This window comes from Linepithema humile, chromosome 1, assembly GCF_040581485.1.
Source record: "Linepithema humile isolate Giens D197 chromosome 1, Lhum_UNIL_v1.0, whole genome shotgun sequence".
NCBI lineage: Eukaryota > Metazoa > Arthropoda > Insecta > Hymenoptera > Formicidae > Linepithema > Linepithema humile.
In genome coordinates this window covers 502,076-519,384 of record NC_090128.1, presented here as the reverse complement: position 1 = coordinate 519,384, position 17,309 = coordinate 502,076, and the positions used below count along the sequence as shown (strand labels likewise).

Sequence of the window (17,309 nt, the reverse complement as noted above, 5' to 3'; positions counted from 1 at the left end):
TACGTCGTAATATTATTCTTCCGACTAATAATTTATGTCAAAAATTTTCACATTTACTTATTACTTATAAAATTAATAAATTGCAAAATACATCGTTATTGCTTTTACGATCGCGGTTTTCTCGGTTTTATTGCATTGGTTTATCGCATTGAAAATGTCCTCGTTCATGATAAGTACCCAATTCTTCTCTAAGAATGCAAAAACTCGTAAATTTCTTCCGACTCAGTTTAGCATGTTCACGCGTTTAACACACTTTGTTGCACATTTTTTATAACAAATTTCTTGACTGACTTCGAATTAGTTTTTTCTTAGAAAATAGAATTTCAAGCGTGGCCATCATTTGTTAGAATCTCTTAATATTCAATATATCTTGGTAATTATTTATATTTCGAATTAAAATAAAGACGCTTGATTTTCATTTTAATTAAGAAAATGTCAGCTGTAAATCGACCAAAGAATCTATTATTAAAATTACGGATAGATCTTGCACAAGCAGCAGCAAAATGCTACAAAGTGTTAATAAACGATAGAAAATCCTGTGTGAAGATTCGACATTTAATAAAAAGAAAATTATTAGATGCTGAATCAACTTCTTGTCCCGTTGAGTTGAAACGCTCAGTTGACCTTGTGTGACGTCACGTCGGCCCAACAGTGACTCTCACTTTGCTAACGCCACTCTGCTATTTTAATACCCCAATACGGCTGTCTTACCAGTTACTACCTCGCTATGTATTCGCGACAAAGCAAACGAACGTTGCGAAATCAGCAGCAGAGATTAAAATCAAATTTAAAAATGATACAACTACGAGATCAATTCTCTTTGTTAGAAATACGAATGCTTTTTATATAAAATGCTCTTTATCGGTTGTCATGATTTAACTGTCACAAATATAAAAATAGAATTAATATTTCATGTGCTTATAACACCAAGATTCGAACTTACTGAAATATCATATGTATCGGTTTTAAATTCTAATTAATATTGACATGTTCTACTTTTTTCTGAACTTTTCTGAATATATTATTTAGAAAAGTAATTTTTCTTGAGATTGTCATTTTTAGTACTTTTAATTTCATTAATATCGAGTCCAAAAAATTATTAAATATAGAATCGACATCAATATATATATTCTCAATTTAAAATAAAATTTAAATGTAACAAGTCTGATAACTTTGATACTTTAACATATAGTAATATTATTCTAAAAAATATATTCCAAATTTAAGATATATTTATAATATTTTACTTAAAACATCATTAGTGAATCACTAGCGATATTTGGGTCATTAATACTAAATTAAAATTATTGTTTTATCTTTACTTTCATGTTTGTTAATAACGACATAATATTTGATGAAAAAATAACAGTTAAACTTTCTCTGAATCGTGCTTAAATAAACAACAATTTAATAAAACTTTATTCATGCGTAGTACTAAGCAAATATTACTTTAATAAATTACTTTATCAAAATCTGTTCAATCAGTGGCAAACGTTTAAAAACTTGCGCGTGTACACATTTGAGTTTCGCCATTAATAATTCGATCGGACAAATAAGCTCTCTGGCAAATTGGATGGCAACAGATTATGACATGTTCGCCGACGTACACGCATTGATGAGCTTCAAAAATCATGAATTTTCAAACTTTAAAATTACGCGCCCCGTTTGACATTTTAAATGTTTATCCCTTAATAAAACTTTATTCGGAATTAATTAATGTGACTGTAAGGTCACTTTTCTCATTTTATCAGATTCAAATTTTCCACATTTTTCAAAACTAAGTTCCTTACTTCCCCTAATACTTTCACATTATTTTATGATCCAACCGTAAGATATTAGCATTTAGTCTTCACTAAAATTACTTTCTGATTAAAAAAATAATATTATAAAAAAATTCGAATTTTGCCAGTATTATCTGTTTTTTAGATAGAAATATTCAATATTTTTCCCCTTTTAAGAATTAAATATTGTCATGCCTTTAAGTTGGAATAATCAATAGTTAAAATAAAAATAAATAAGTAAATAGAAACTTATCACATTACAGTTTTCATGTTTGCTTTCGTTATTTTAGTAATATAATACAGGCATGATGATTATTGCTATAAATAAGATTATTAATTATCAATGACTGCGTAACAAAATAAAATTACATAATAATCAGAAGACGAGCTATGATAACAAAATAATGTAAAAAAATTGAATACTTAATATTGCTTATTCTTGTATTGTTTGTGCAACAAAAACCCGAATAATAATTAATATTAATTACTACTTTTACATGAATAATTATGTTACTAATAAATAATAAGACAAAACTTTTATATATTACAATATTTCTGATGGATTGAATTAAACGATAACTCAAAATCTTTTTCACTGGCATTTTGTGCCAAATATGCAGTGTGAAACGCGAGCACTCATCGCTCACTATACCGTCTAAATTACAGATCCGGATTTATCGTACCTCGAAAAAGAGACAAAAGAGTAAGTTGGTACTTACATTTGCGATTGAGGCTTGATCGTATCTTTCTTTCTTTTCTTGCCGCCAGTAATCGCACTCATGTTGACCCGTGACGGGTCTTGCAGTTCACACGGGCCAAGCCTGCACAAAAGAATAAATCCATGGTTAGAAAAATATAGTGTTAAAAAAAATAGATTAAAAATAAAGAATCCTCAAATGTAGCAGGGTATCGATATTATCAGTCAAGATTTGAAAAATCTCCTGTAAAATCATACAATGTTTAAAAAAGAATATAAGTGACTTGCATCGTTTCTTAGAAAAATATAATATAAAGCTGTCGAAGCCATTTGTAATAAAATAAATCGAAAGTAAATGGAAAGGAATCTCATTTCGTCGCCTGGCAAAAATTAAAATATGGATCGATATTGTTTGCCACATATCGACACCGGGATAATATCGATAGAGCAATAAATGTCAAATACACTGAATATCAAGAAGAAAAAGTGAAGAATCGAAAGTTTCGAGTAGCGTCGATATTAAACATTTGCGAGATACATTCGCATGTTATTTTTTTGCCGAAGATAACTTCTTGCGAAATTTTATCGTATTACGGTGATGACTTCGCTTCAAATAATATGCTCGTATTCGACTAATTCGCTGCACGTGGACGAAAAAGCTGCGCGTGCGGTTCTACGAGTCGTTCCTCCAGCCGGCCTGTATCTCACCCCGTCCCGCTCAGTGCGTATACGCACGCACGTACACATCGTCACTGACATTTCTCCTGCTTTTCATATTCTCGTGGCTCGTTTACTTCGAAATCGATGAAAGCTTCTTTGAGAGGGGAGTATATTATGCTCGGCAAACGGAGCTGATAAAAAGGACTTTACAAAGAGTCCCCGGCATTATTGAAAGGGAATCGATGCCGTTCGCACACTATCGTTCAAGTATGAAGAGAAATTGGCGAATAGTAGTTAAATTGATCTGCAATCGAAAACAACTGGATTCAATCGAACATCAATTTTCCAAAAAGTATCTTTTAAGGACATAATGCTTAAAAAATATATAACAAATCTATTTTAAAGTCAATCCTTTCGCAATTATATATATTGTAGAAGAAAATTAAGGAACATTATATAAGACGTCATCAGAAAAATAATAAATAAGATGTCTAGAGCACAATTTCTCATCTCATTTCACAAAAGCAGAAGAAATAATCATTCTTCGCATTCTTTAAGCGCTCTCCAGATGCTCTCTGGACCTTCGCGTTATTCGAGCCCTTTCTCGCGCGGCGTCGCACAATTATTCTCTCTTCTTTTATCGAAATTGGACTCACCGGTGCCGCTATAAATACACGCGACGCACAAGAGCGACTCGAAATAATGCCTTGGACTACTCTGGCGGCGTAATGCAGCGTGCGATTCCTTGAGATCGTTTTTTTCCTCACACTCTCTGCGGCCGCCGGTTTATCATCACGCGAGCGACGGCGCGAGCCTCCCTTCGCCCTTTGTGTATGCCTTTTCGGTTCGTTTCCCCCGAATCAATAAAATTCCTTTATGGCGACACACGCCGGCGTTATAATAAACCGGAGAATCGTCCGCTAACGAAGTGCCTAAAGATAATAGATAATCGCGCGTGCAATAATGAGTACTAAAGTGCTAACAGAAGACGTCGCGGATGCGCGCAAGTTTTATTTGTATATATCTCGCGTGTTTAACTATTAAATAAACCTTAACATACATAATATCTGAGAGACTGAAGAATATTTGCATCACCATTTATCACTTATTAATATCAAAATATTATAATTTTCAATATTAATATATATATTTTAAAAATATATGTTTAATATGTATGTTTAATATATATGTATATAGTTTGCACATTTTTATTTTATAACTAAGAGGTATTTTAAATTTTTACAAACAAACAAGTATCAAAATTTAAAAGAGGAGTTTTTTTTGTTACTTATTCTGTTGTATTGACTCAAAAAAATCGACAAATAAAATTTGTCCGATACGTCGCGAAATGTTCCGTATATATATCCATTCTTCTTGCACAATATTTAATATGCATGACATAGCTATTTAAAATCATTAAAACAAATGTTTTTACTTCAGCGCTCATGGTGAATTTGAAGCGACACACAGTAATCTTACGATAGTTTGTATATTTAGCAAATCAAGCAATCATATTTTATCTCATTTCAAGACACTTCGTCTGAGATAATAGCTTACGCAGCTTTATACAAGAAATCGTCTGTTTGCTCGCTTTATATAATTACAACGTGTAGTTTCGTACACGTCTTACGACGTGCAAAAGATGGCAATTATAATTCCTGTAAATTACAGATTACATGACTTTTATTCGCGATCGGTAAGCTATAAGTACAGTATAGCGATTGATCGGATGGTTACGCTTTAATAAATGCGTTACGTTCGCGTCTTTCTTGTGATCGTTAATTTATCGGTGTGCCGATAACGTAATTAACGAGTTGTAAAGTGCACAGGTTATTGCATCATAAATTAGATGCATTGCATCACTTTTCCGACTGGCGCGCGCGTGCCTTTTTTCGGCTACGTTCCTGCTAATAACGAAACTGTTCTCTCTAAATACGTTTAATGCGTCTTTTTTTTCTGTTATCTCTCTGTTCTCTTCTTTTCTCCTATTAACTCGTAAACATAAGCGTGTTTCATTTGGAGTACAATAAGTAAAGTGTGCATATGGATCAGCACATGCAAAATACCTTTACGTTTCGCGCTTCTTCAATAAAAACGCTATTGCTTTGTTTTACTACGCTTTATCTCAGAAAAAATTGTATTACATTAATATTTCAATATAAAAGATGGATAAAACCTTTATTATCTTTTTGAAAAAACAAAGAAGAATGAAATTTAATCAAATATTTGCAAAGATAATGTAAGTTGGAAAATTAGTATAATAAAGAAAAATATGTAATTTATGATGCACCTCGAAGTAAATACACAAGCGCGTAATTTTATACCAAGAAGCACGCATATAAATATCGATGTCGAATCATATTATCGGCGAAGTACTCGCAAAAAGATTATATCTTCACAACACATCTACCAAGTAACTGTTCAATTCAAAAATTAAACGATAACTTATACCAGACGATCCTTACGTCACTTTATAATCGGTTTCGGATTTCGACAAAAAATCAGATGTAGAATCATAAATGTCCGCGCATAAAATACTACAATTTAAATCTCGTTAGTAGCAGTAAGCAACGACCAATTCGATCAATGCGTTTATATGCGTTGAAGACAGAGCACTGCCGTACACACACACATACACGTGTGTCCGCGAATGAAAAGTCACTTCGACAAATTTGGCGTCGACGTGTATTTCACCGTCAATTATACGCGGACTGTTGTATTAAACTTTAATGATAAATTCTCCGGTCAATTTGCAAACGATTTTCCACGTAACAAGATTAGTCTCGTCTTTCTTGTCAAAAATGAATATATTTAGTGCTCGCGATGACACGCAAAAAAATAACTCAAACGACACGAGTAAGACAACATTAATATCTTAAGAGAACAAACTCAAGATAACATTCTTGTGCCAATTTCCTTGACCCAAATTGCGAAAAACAGTACTCCGCCGGCGATGACGAAAAAAAGAAACATAAATTAAATTGAAAAAGTGCCGCCTGTTCGAGTCTAGACATTTGTTCTTTTCTCCGGAAGCGGAATGCATCATGAATATTAAAAAACGATAAAGAACTGATTAAGCAAGCCTGTCATAAATGATTACTGTAGCATCTCGTTAGCATCATGGAAAATGATTTCACTATCTTTAGAATACACATCCGCGCTGAGGTGAATATCGTTTCCGCGATATCGCAATAGCCGTTCAACGAATTATTACACGTCATTTTCACGCAGTGTCTAATAATCAATGAAATTTATGATGATAAAATTATGTCTAATAATCGATAAAATTTATGATAATAAAATTATTGCCATTACATTTCGTGCGGAAATAGCGTGTTTAAAACATCATCAGCATAACGCGTTATTGATAATAATGATATTATAAAACTGAAAACATATTCGTATGACAAAAAGTAAACATAAAGATTTTATATTTAACTGATGATTAACATCGAATTAAAGAATTGAATTAAGATTATGCAATTGCACCAAATTACATAATGATGCAGCTACGTCACACGCTCGATGACGTCAATATACTTATGCCTTATTTCGAGAAATTTAATCCATCGAAAGAATACTGGCTCTTTTAACTTAGAACGGATAATAACAGACTTATCGGCTATCATCGATAGCTTTTTTTCTGTCAAGTCCGATTTCACCTGTCTGCTGATTTTTATCGGCTAAAAATAGATGTTCATTGATTGCCAAATACGCGGCAGTGTCGTTCGCCGAGAAACGTGTAAAATAAAATGTGTATACCCGCGATTCTATTTCGAGCAATGCTCCGCATCTATGTCGATAACCTTGTTAAAGATGAAATGTAAACAGATTTAAAAAATCTAAAGGATTATTTTTAGTTGTTACGATAGCAATTACGATACTGGAAGGAAATAAAAATACGTCGACAAAATGTGAATAAAATATGTATCCAATAAAGTCAAAATTCGTCAAGAAAAAATATTTGCAATAACAAAGAAGAAAATTGTAAAAAAATTCCGAAAGCTAGATTGGCAGAATTCTGAAGAAATTCCGAAAGATATTAAACAAGCTTTGACACGTGTCTACACACAATATTTGATATTTATACCGGGTAGTATAAGCAAAAAATAGGTATACTTTTTCATGAATTTTTCGAACCAAAATATTTTTAATAATTTTCTAATCACCGAAAAACTGCTCGTACTTTTTTTTGTTACAAAAATTAAAAATGTGCAACGTTTCGAGATACTAATATTTTTATTACGAGGAATCAGCTGGTCGCGCTCCGAAGTATCTCGCTCGAGAGAAATAGTCGTGTTGCACTTGGAGCTCTTAACACGATAAACGCGTAATAACGAAACGTTCGGAACGAGTGACGATTGATCGAAAGTTTAACCTTGAACCGTCTTGATAGAATAATCGGACATTCTCGTAGAAGTCGGGCCGGTTCTACATCGACGTCAACGCCACGAGTGCGTTTTGTACTACGAAGCTAAAAAAAAGAGAACAACATCGATCGAGAAAATTGCTGACTAAACCGACAATCTTTAACCATACAGGTGGGTATCGTAAAAAGACTGACGAGACGAAAAGCGCAAAATGGATGGTAAACAATCTCTTCTGTTAAGGAAGACTATTGAAATATTACATTCTGACAGTTAACGAGCAAAAAATTTGACAAAAATCAAACATAATAATACTACTGAATTATAATAGCAAGTCTCAAAAATGTAGTACATACTTTATAGTATACTTTATAGTAATTGTGTGAAGAATTAAATGGTGGCGAATTAACTTAATTTCAAAGCTGGTTTCAACCGCTTAACATACGAAACGATAACATTTGATATTTGATAAGAAATCGTCGCGTAAAAAAGAAAAATAATTTCCTTTGATTTAACTCGCAATCTCGCACTTGTAATCATACTGCATAAATCATGCACTCCGGTCAATTTTTGCAGTTTTAAAAATATTTTTTATATTTAACACATCGACATCGCGGCTTTTCAGATTAAAAAATCCGATCACTCCGAGCTTACCGCGCTATTCGCCTCTCCATCATCGAAGATTGTCTCCCTTCCTTTTGCTTTTATTCACAGATACTGACGTTCACAGATGCTTCGATGTCACACGACCGCACAAACCGTTTCTTTAATATCACTTTTAATGTCCGTCGACACCGTGGAACATTCATTAATCTTGATGATTTTTTATGGTGATGTTTTTCGAGGATCGATCTCATAGCTGCTTCGAGGATTCGTAATTTCCTCCACGAAAGCTGTAATTTAATTATAGAATCAGCATTCGTCGACGCAAACTTTCGAGGCAAAACTTATTCGAAATAGCTTGTCAGCAATATTTGATCGAGAAACCAAATACTCGTGTTGATGTGTTTATTGTGTCGAAGACTCGACACCTATTTTGAATCCAGGAATTTGAAGAAGCTCGCCGTGATCACCTGACACTTGGCACTTTCAATGTACGATGAAGAAATATTCCACCGTGTACTTGAATCACTGTGTGAAAACTTGTGCGGATCGCTCTAAAAATCCGGATAACACGATCAACAGAGATTGCACAGATGTGTACAATACGGTACAAAGATTATTGCAAGCATATTCTCGTCGAGAACCACCCACGATCCTTTCAATTTCGTCGCACTTGTCACTTGTCGTCGCGAGTCGCACTCCAACACTCTGCGCTCCTCTCTCGTTCGCGATTTTTCAATGCAGCCGCGATCGCTTCGATGCTCCCGTCGATGCACACTATCGACACAGCTCTTTTTCGCGCGAGAGGGAAAACGCACCACGCGCGCACGCTCGCTAGCACACACAACCTCGTGAAATGTTCTCGCGCTTCTGCCGACGTCACCACTTATCGCGTAGGAAAGCACCTTGCATCACGAGCGGCATGTATCCACGCAGCCGTCACCCAGTTGTCACGACGCACCTCCTTCCCCTCTTCCTTCCTCGACCACCCCGTTCCACCGCCTGCTCGCGTCTAGAGCCACTGGCCTCCCTCTCCTCTCGATCGTTCGCTCGCTCGCTCGCTCTTCTTCTCCGCTCCGCCGATAGACCGCTTCTTCTCTCTTTCTCTCCTCCTTCCTCTTCGTCTACGCTGGCCGCTAAACGAGCAGCGTGCACATATACGTGCACATATACGTGTTGAAGGTTGACGAATGTGTGTGCGCGCGGTGGGCCGTCACGCACACAGACACGCTGGAGCAGCGGCTCGCAATCAGCGCACAGTGGATGGCGAAATTTTTGCTTAACCCAGTTGGCGGCAGCGATTTTCGAGCTTACCACGTCAGACGTCACTTCACAGCTTTTCACCACTCCTCAGTCTTTTTCTTTCTCTTCTTTATGCAAGTCTATTTTCCTTTCACTATTATCACGTTCATATCTTTGATTACATTTCTATATTCTTTTGTCTATACATATGTAAGAATGTAATATTATTGGATTATTTCACGTCCTATTTCAATGTTTTCCCTTGATCCTTCGATCACGCGTTACAATTAAACTCTGCTTCGCAACATGATTTAATCGAGCACGTTTTAATTAAGCTGCCGTCGCTTCGCTATACTGCAGGAATTCGCACGATGTTTGTTACCGAGGCCGAGAACACGGACTGGCAAATTCGTCTCGCGCGTGCCGAAGACACCGGATAGACACCTCGAAGCTCGAATGCGTAGTCGGGGAATCGCGCGTAGTGTTGCGTCGGCGCTTTCTGCACCGCGCCGCCGCCGCCGCCGCACGAATAAACGTCACATGGCTGACTCTCTACGTCCTTTATCTACTGCTCACAACGCGCGCGCGCAATAAAGACACACGGAGACTAAAACGGAAATCTGATTTTCCGAAATTCTAGAAAAGTGTTCAAAGTACGTCTACATAATCTCAAAGTTGTTAATTAATGAGAAATCAGAACATTGCGCGCAACAATATTGTAAATAAAAAAAGATCTTTTAAATTTGATATGAACGGAGAAACAAAAAATATTAATACGAGTTGTTGATAAATATTTTTTTACTAATTATGTTTGATAAACTATGTTCCTGAAGCAGCTAATTACAAGATTAGATCGCAAAATTTCTCTTAAACACCAACGTGATATCTTGACGCAAACAGCGAATTAGAGTCGCTCTATTTGTATTTGTGTGCAAATTATTAAACTGAAGTAGATTATATATGATTTATGTACCTTTATAAAATATATACCAAAATTAATGGACATTTTTAACAATAATTTCAGTGATAAGTTTTAAGATTTTAATTTTTCTTAGCAAAGATGCAATTTTTGTACATCATCGTTGATCTATGTATTGTTCTCCTATTTTTAATATTCCATAACGCGCTCTTCCATTAAAATTAATTGTTATTATAAAAAAAAAACTAATAATATGGTATAACGCATATTTTTATTAATATAAAAGTAATATTTATTAATAATTTCTTAAAAGAGAAATAAGAAGTTTCGTTTCTACGCAACACTCATAATAACAGAAAGAAATAATCGACATGCAAGTAAACATCCAGCGGAAAGATCACGCTAAGATCACAAAGTTATGGACCGATGGTCCAATATACCATATCACGGTATCACGTTAGCGGCTCTTCGTTCCACTTGCGATAGAAACGTTATACTACTCGGTGGAGCAGCGAATCCTCGCGCGTGTGCGATGTTCTCAGCTCGGTGGACGCCTTACACCTTGCACCCGTGCTATTCGATTCCTTCGCTTGCAATCGTCCTTGACACACTTCCACTCGCCCGACCCGCACTCCGAATCGATGCGACCGCGGAAGTTACGCGCGCAATACCCCGCCGCTCTTATCCCTCGTGCAGGGTATTCCAAGCCCGTCATACCGCCTTTTCATTCACGATTCGAAGTGAACTTTGCCGAGATATCGGAAGGGAGATAGTTATAAAAATTAAGTTTAAAAAAAAAGTGTAAACAGCATTTTGAGAAAAATTAAATTTTAGAGCTCAACAGAGAGTTCGATCAAAATAACACATAAACCTACCTTTTATTTTAAATTACGAATTAATTTTGACGAATAAACTAATATGAAAGATCTCAACCTTATCTTAGCGCTGCCAAGTTCAGATAAATGTAATAATCAATTTTCATTATCTACAAGATTTTATAAAGATTAAAAAAAATATAATTTGCCAATTGTAATGATGCATTATTTGGAGAACTATACGTAGGATTATCATAAAGCACTATGTCGAGTCCGACATAGAACCGAAAGTTATAAGTTCAAAATTTTACAAAAAAATGCTAAATAAAGAGTAACACTAATAGAAATATCCGCGTTGCGCCAAACGCACATCTATAATGTACACGTGCACTAGGCTAATCGTCGTACGTCAGAGCTCTTGCATTAACACTTCCAAATGGGCACTTGCTCCAAACTCGCTTTTCCTCATTTTGCAACGTGTGAGCCTTAACAAACCGTCCTATTGCTGGAACGAACGAAAAATCCACCCCCGAAATAACTACCTCTTGTCAAGAACATTATGCATAAGCCTGTAGAGAGAAGAAAAAAACATCTACGTCACTATCTATTCTAAACATACTTGACGCTCCATATTCCCGCGCTACGGCATCAGCAACAAGCGTCATCATCCTCCAGCCGATTCTCGTTTGATTTCCGTACGCACGCACGCACGGAGACGCACGGTGTGCGTCTCTCGCCGCTTCCCGCGGCACCCCGTAGACGATCGACATATCTCGTCGGCGCTGGCGAACGGGCAGAAACGAGCGAGGAAACGAGCGAGGACACACAGACGAGCGGGCTACGGACGCGGTCGCGGCGTGGCCCGCTCCGACTTGGCGCGGCCGAGTATCGCTTGTGGGTCGAGACTCGTATATGCGGGACCTGTACCCCGCGTGTAATATAGGTCAGTGGGCCAGGGCGATCGCGGACGGCAACGCGGACGTGTGCGCCGCGTCGCGCCGTGCCGCGCGCGCAAACGCGCGCGTTCGAGCTGCTGCTGGCCTGCCTACCTGCCTACCTGCCTGCCTGCCTGCCTGCCTGCTTGCTTGCTTGCTTGCTTGCTTGCCTGCCTGCTTGCCTGCCTGCTTGCCTGCCTGCTTGCCTGCCTGCCTGTCTGCCTGCCTGCCTGCCTGCCTGCCTGCCTACCTGCCTGCCTGCTTGCCTGCCTGCTTGCCTGCCTGCCTGCCTGACCTACCACCTCCTCTCGTTGCATCGTGCAGGGTGCTATCTCTGCCTGGGACTCGTGTGAATATTTGACCCTTCGCAATCCATCTAGAACAAGGGGTACGCCCTTGTCGTCGCGACAAGATACGATTATCGCGACGTAAGAATGTTTAATGTTGAAAAAAACATTATTGATTAAAAGACACGCCAATGTCTCAACGCGATAAGCATGTGACAGAGGTAATAGATATATAAATGATAAAATGCTGCGTAGAAAAAATGAAAATGATGAATGATCTCGTGAAAGATTGAAAATGATAAATGATCGCGTAAAAGATATTGTATATCTCCCGTATATCTCTTGCGGAAAACAAGATGGCACTTTTATGAAATTGAATTTAGATAAATCAATGCTACTCCTAACATTTACTTCAAGATTGTCAATATTATTAATGCTGTTTTGCAGGCTAATATTAGAAAAATCAATTTCTCACGCTTAAGGATCCTCTCGTCTTAGAATTTCCCGAACAAGTAATGTTTTATGGAAATAAATGTAATGGACACTAATTCACGAGTTTTACAATGATTATGAAAAATGAAAAATGTGTTACAACATATATAAAAATATATCGTTACGAACAAGCTAGCTAGTCTGCGATCGATAAACTGATTAACATAAAAACTATCGAAGGTTAATTCCGTTAGATATTTCACAGAACTTGGGTTTTATTTATACCTCACTCACTAAATTTACGATATCTTATCATTAACAATGCATTGATATAGTAAATAAACTAGTAGATATAATTTATTCACGGAAAGGACGTGAAATATAAATTGTAGTTTTGAAGAGCATAGGAAGAAGCGGGTTAATATCAGATCTGCGTGCACGCTCCTAATGCCTCGAATGCCATTTTGTTTTTAATAATGTCGTACTCCACGCACACTTTGTTCGCCGAGAAACCGCGGAAAATTTAATTTTGTCGTCTCGGCGGAATAAATGAAAGACATGAATAGCAAGTGGCTAGCATCCGAACGACTTAAGTATTTCCAGCGGCGAACTCTCGGCGGAGTGCAACGACGGCGTCCGTCGTCGCCGTAATCCCCGCGAGAAAAGAGACAGCGAGAAGAAAAAGGCGAGACGAATACTGCGCAATACTGTACGTAACACCCACGCGAACGTGAAATTAATATCGATAACCGAAACGACGCGACTCGCGCATAAAGTACGCCCGACGTCACTTTTTTTCTCACCGGCGAATAAATATATGCGCGCACAAATTTCGCGCGATGCAATCGCGCGGAACGTGACGGGTTTTTTTATCGGCTCAATTTAGTGGCCTTTAACTAGCTTTGATCATTGCCGTAAAACGTTTAATATCGGCGCGCCTGTGTTTTCGTCGCGCATTTAATGCGCCCAACGCGCCTATTCGATTCTTATCTCATGTCGACGATCTTTATATTAGTCAAATAAAATCTGCGGAGGCCACCAACTATCGTATGTGGAGCTAATTGCGACTAGAAGACGTAATATTTTCAAAGTTAACTCTTGTCGTCTTACTTTTTCTGTTATAGAGTTTGCGAGACTCCACTTGTCTATTATTTGTTGAATTCACATATTACTGCGATGTATTTATTGGCACATCGCTTTCACGTAAAGTTTATGAATATTACGCATAATATCCGAATTTAATTTAGCTTTTATCCGTTGCATTAATTTTCGCGAGTTACATAACTACAATTTATTATCATAATTTTCTGTCAATTTACATATTTCATATGTAATATTAATTATATAGTTTAGACAATACTTAATTATTTATTAATATTGTTATCATTCGCAATATCGCCATATATGTATTGTGAACCTATTTAGGGCTCGATGTGTTCATGCAATGGTCCAAAGATACTTTCGATCAAATGTCCTCAATTAAGACAATATTTTTCGTGCTATAAAAATAATTAAAAATTAAAAAATATATGCTCCAAGAACAAATAAAAAAATAGTGACACTTCTTGAACACATTGTGAAAAACCGCCCACAGCGACACTCACACTTTCACAGGCGAGAACACCTGTTTTCGCGGCGATCAAACACAGCGAGATATCGCGTATCAATCGCGAGGATCGACTGAGAATGCTCGTCAAGATTGACGTCTGACTATTCGTGAGACACGAAGAGAATCGTGCCGTTTTTCTATGTTTACCGGCATTTGCGCACAAAGAAACGAGATGTAGATTGCCATTTCACGAAAAATCACACTGTTGCTCGCGTCCAAGAAGATTAAATTCTATGCAATAAAATTCTATGAGATTTTTTATTGGTACATAAAATGATTCAAAACACGAATAAAAGTGTCAAGCTGGGAACTGTAATAAAAAATAGTAAAAAATAGAAATTTACCGATAAAATGGACTTGATCAAAGAGTTCAGTAATAAAGTTACAAATCTGTACAAATCACATTTATATAGAGAAATCAAAATATAAAAAATATATAAAAGGATTTGTAGAGAAGAGAAGCTTGAAAAAGATTGTTTCAACTTGAAATATAAATCGGTTTTAAAATAAGTCTCGCGTTTAAAAAAGATACAAGTGGTACGAAAATGTCCTTCTGTGCTTTACGATTAAAGAACGATAACAGATCCAAGAACCGAAATGTCCCGTTATTCGCGTGTCGAGCAATTCCACGTTGCAGCAAATTTCATACTCGAAATTGACATGCTTTCAGGACGGGGACAGTGCAGTCAAAGTTAGACGTTAATCTACTCCGCGAATCGGAGTCAGTGGCGATCCGTAGAAGGCGATCGCGCATTTAAATTGGTCGAGGTCTCTCGGTTACGCTCGAGTAGTAACACACTTCCCCGGCTCGGATATGCAGCTGTAAACTGTTCTGCAGACGCGAGCGTAGCCACGGCCATCGACCAGAGTTCCCTCTGCTCGCGTATACACGGTGTCTCGAAACCACCTTTCATTTTATTACTACACAACGACACAAAACCTTCGACTGACTTGCACTCAATCTTTATTTAAACAAAAGAGCGAGTTTCAATAATATTTCAATTTTTCATGTAAAAAATAGTTTCTTAATATTTCATTATTTTATTTTTATAAACGTTGGATTCTAAGAAGTTTTGTGAACATTCCTAAAAAAAAAAGTTGGATCATAAAAATCTTTAAAAATTATATTGTAAATTCAAGAATTTTCTGAATTGCAGAAAAAATCGAAGACATTATACGGATAATGTCTTCGCCGTTCCTGCTGATTATCGATAACAATCCTCTGTGATAATTTTACTAATTATAATTCCGTCAAATTCTCCCTCTTCAAAAATTTCTGTTCCGAATTCGTCGGAGAATCTGCAATTGTGAGGCACCCGGTAGCACTGGAGCATTCTGTATACACCTTTCGCCAGTCTTCCTACCGAGTTCAGGTTCACACTCACGTGCCCTCCTTTATCACCGGAACGCCTAAAATGCCGTGCATTTTTTCCAACCTTCGCGTCGCAAAGTTGATTCATACCATCGGAGAAATAGAAAGTCCGTTGCACATGATACGAGACGAAGGCGATCAACGGAACTCCGCGGAGCAAATATCAATGCTATTCTTAGTTTTATTTATTGCAATTGCGTGATAGCAGTCTTGCACAATGTTTATGTAAGGAATAAAGATAGCGCGAGCGGAGCGCCCCGCATTTTTATAAGGAACTTCAGTAGCTTTGCCTCCCTTTTTTTTCTCCCATTCGTCCCGATTGCATAACGCTGCAACTTACATAACATTTGAATTATACCGAGTGCTTTTCGATCGTTTACATGATTTAATCTTTGACTGCCCGATGTAATTTTCAAGCCACGTAGCTACTAGCTATATTATTGTGTCATTTTATTATGCACGTATTATATTATGCCTTTTTTAAATTTTGTTTGTGTTAATTATCTAAAATCATCGACCGTGTTGAAAAGATTCTTTTTTAGTTTGGAAAATTGGCTTTTCTGTCAACTAATGTATAAATTTTTGGCATTTTACCCCTAAAAAAGGTTTCATACGCTGACACACATACCAACAATCAACGGTACATCCCGATTTTCTCGCTCGCCGATCGAACGGACATCTTCAGCGGACGTGATACGCCAGATCTTTCGCTGATCGAGGAACGATGATAATTTTGAAAGTGAATTCAGTTACCGGGTGAAAGCAGCGATGTCCCGAGTGCGAACGGCGAACGTGACACGGTGACCAAATTCAGTCCTAAGTCTGAAAGCTTCAAGGCCCAGATCCGTTCGATGAACAGGCGTACGAAATACACGTTGCAAAACAGATGTAGACATTAAAGACTTGATTTTTAAAAGATCTCCATTTTTAATAAACCAATTGTTGCTATGAATTATATGTTTATGAAAAAGCTTCGATAAAAAAAAAGAATTTTAGCCAAAAATACAAAAATTATTGTATAATTTCAATATATTAAAATTTTATATCTAGTTCAACTAAAAAAAATTATATCTCTCTTCTATGAGTTTTTAGACATTAAAAATGTCACGTCTATCAAAAAATAGAACACTTTAAAATCGGACAAACAGCGTAGAAAATATTGGCCTGCACAGTTGCCGCGCATTCAGCACTAAATGTAATAAACGCAGATTTAAGTTTTGTTTGCTTAACGCGAAGATCGCGGTCAATGTCAACGTGAGATGAGAATCGGAATAGGCACATTCAGCGCTAAATGCGTGGCGAGGATGCGGTCCAACACATCGCCATCACCCACTCGATCTTCGAAACACACTCTGTTATTCTAACAATAGCTGTGAAACTTTTACCTTTGTTCAAGATTCTCTAGAATAGAATGAAGTATTTCTAAGTGTCTATGGAATAAAATATCTCTCTTTTTTATCTGAAAACGATACGATAATTTTAACTTTTGTGTATAAAAAAATATTTTATTTTTATCGTCTCATTAAAGAGGAAGGGGTACTTCAGGCTGAAATACTGATGTCCTGCTTTCGCAATTTAAAACTCCGGTCA

General features: G+C 36.9%; 1 protein-coding gene across 8 annotated transcripts in view; it reads right to left on the bottom strand.

Annotated features, from left to right (window-relative positions):
• The window catches only part of LOC105674502 (nuclear receptor coactivator 1), a 113,065-nt gene that overhangs the window by 38,053 nt on the left and 57,703 nt on the right, over positions 1 to 17,309 (bottom strand). For 7 of the 8 annotated variants that reach the window (XM_067348206.1, XM_067348210.1, XM_067348212.1 and 4 more), the window contains exon 3: positions 2,501 to 2,602. In XM_067348206.1, the coding sequence (XP_067204307.1) occupies positions 2,501 to 2,602 (102 nt within the window). Of the gene's footprint in view, positions 1 to 2,500; positions 2,603 to 8,159; positions 9,867 to 17,309 lie in introns of those variants that run through there. The other variant, XM_067348208.1, reaches the window with a different exon arrangement.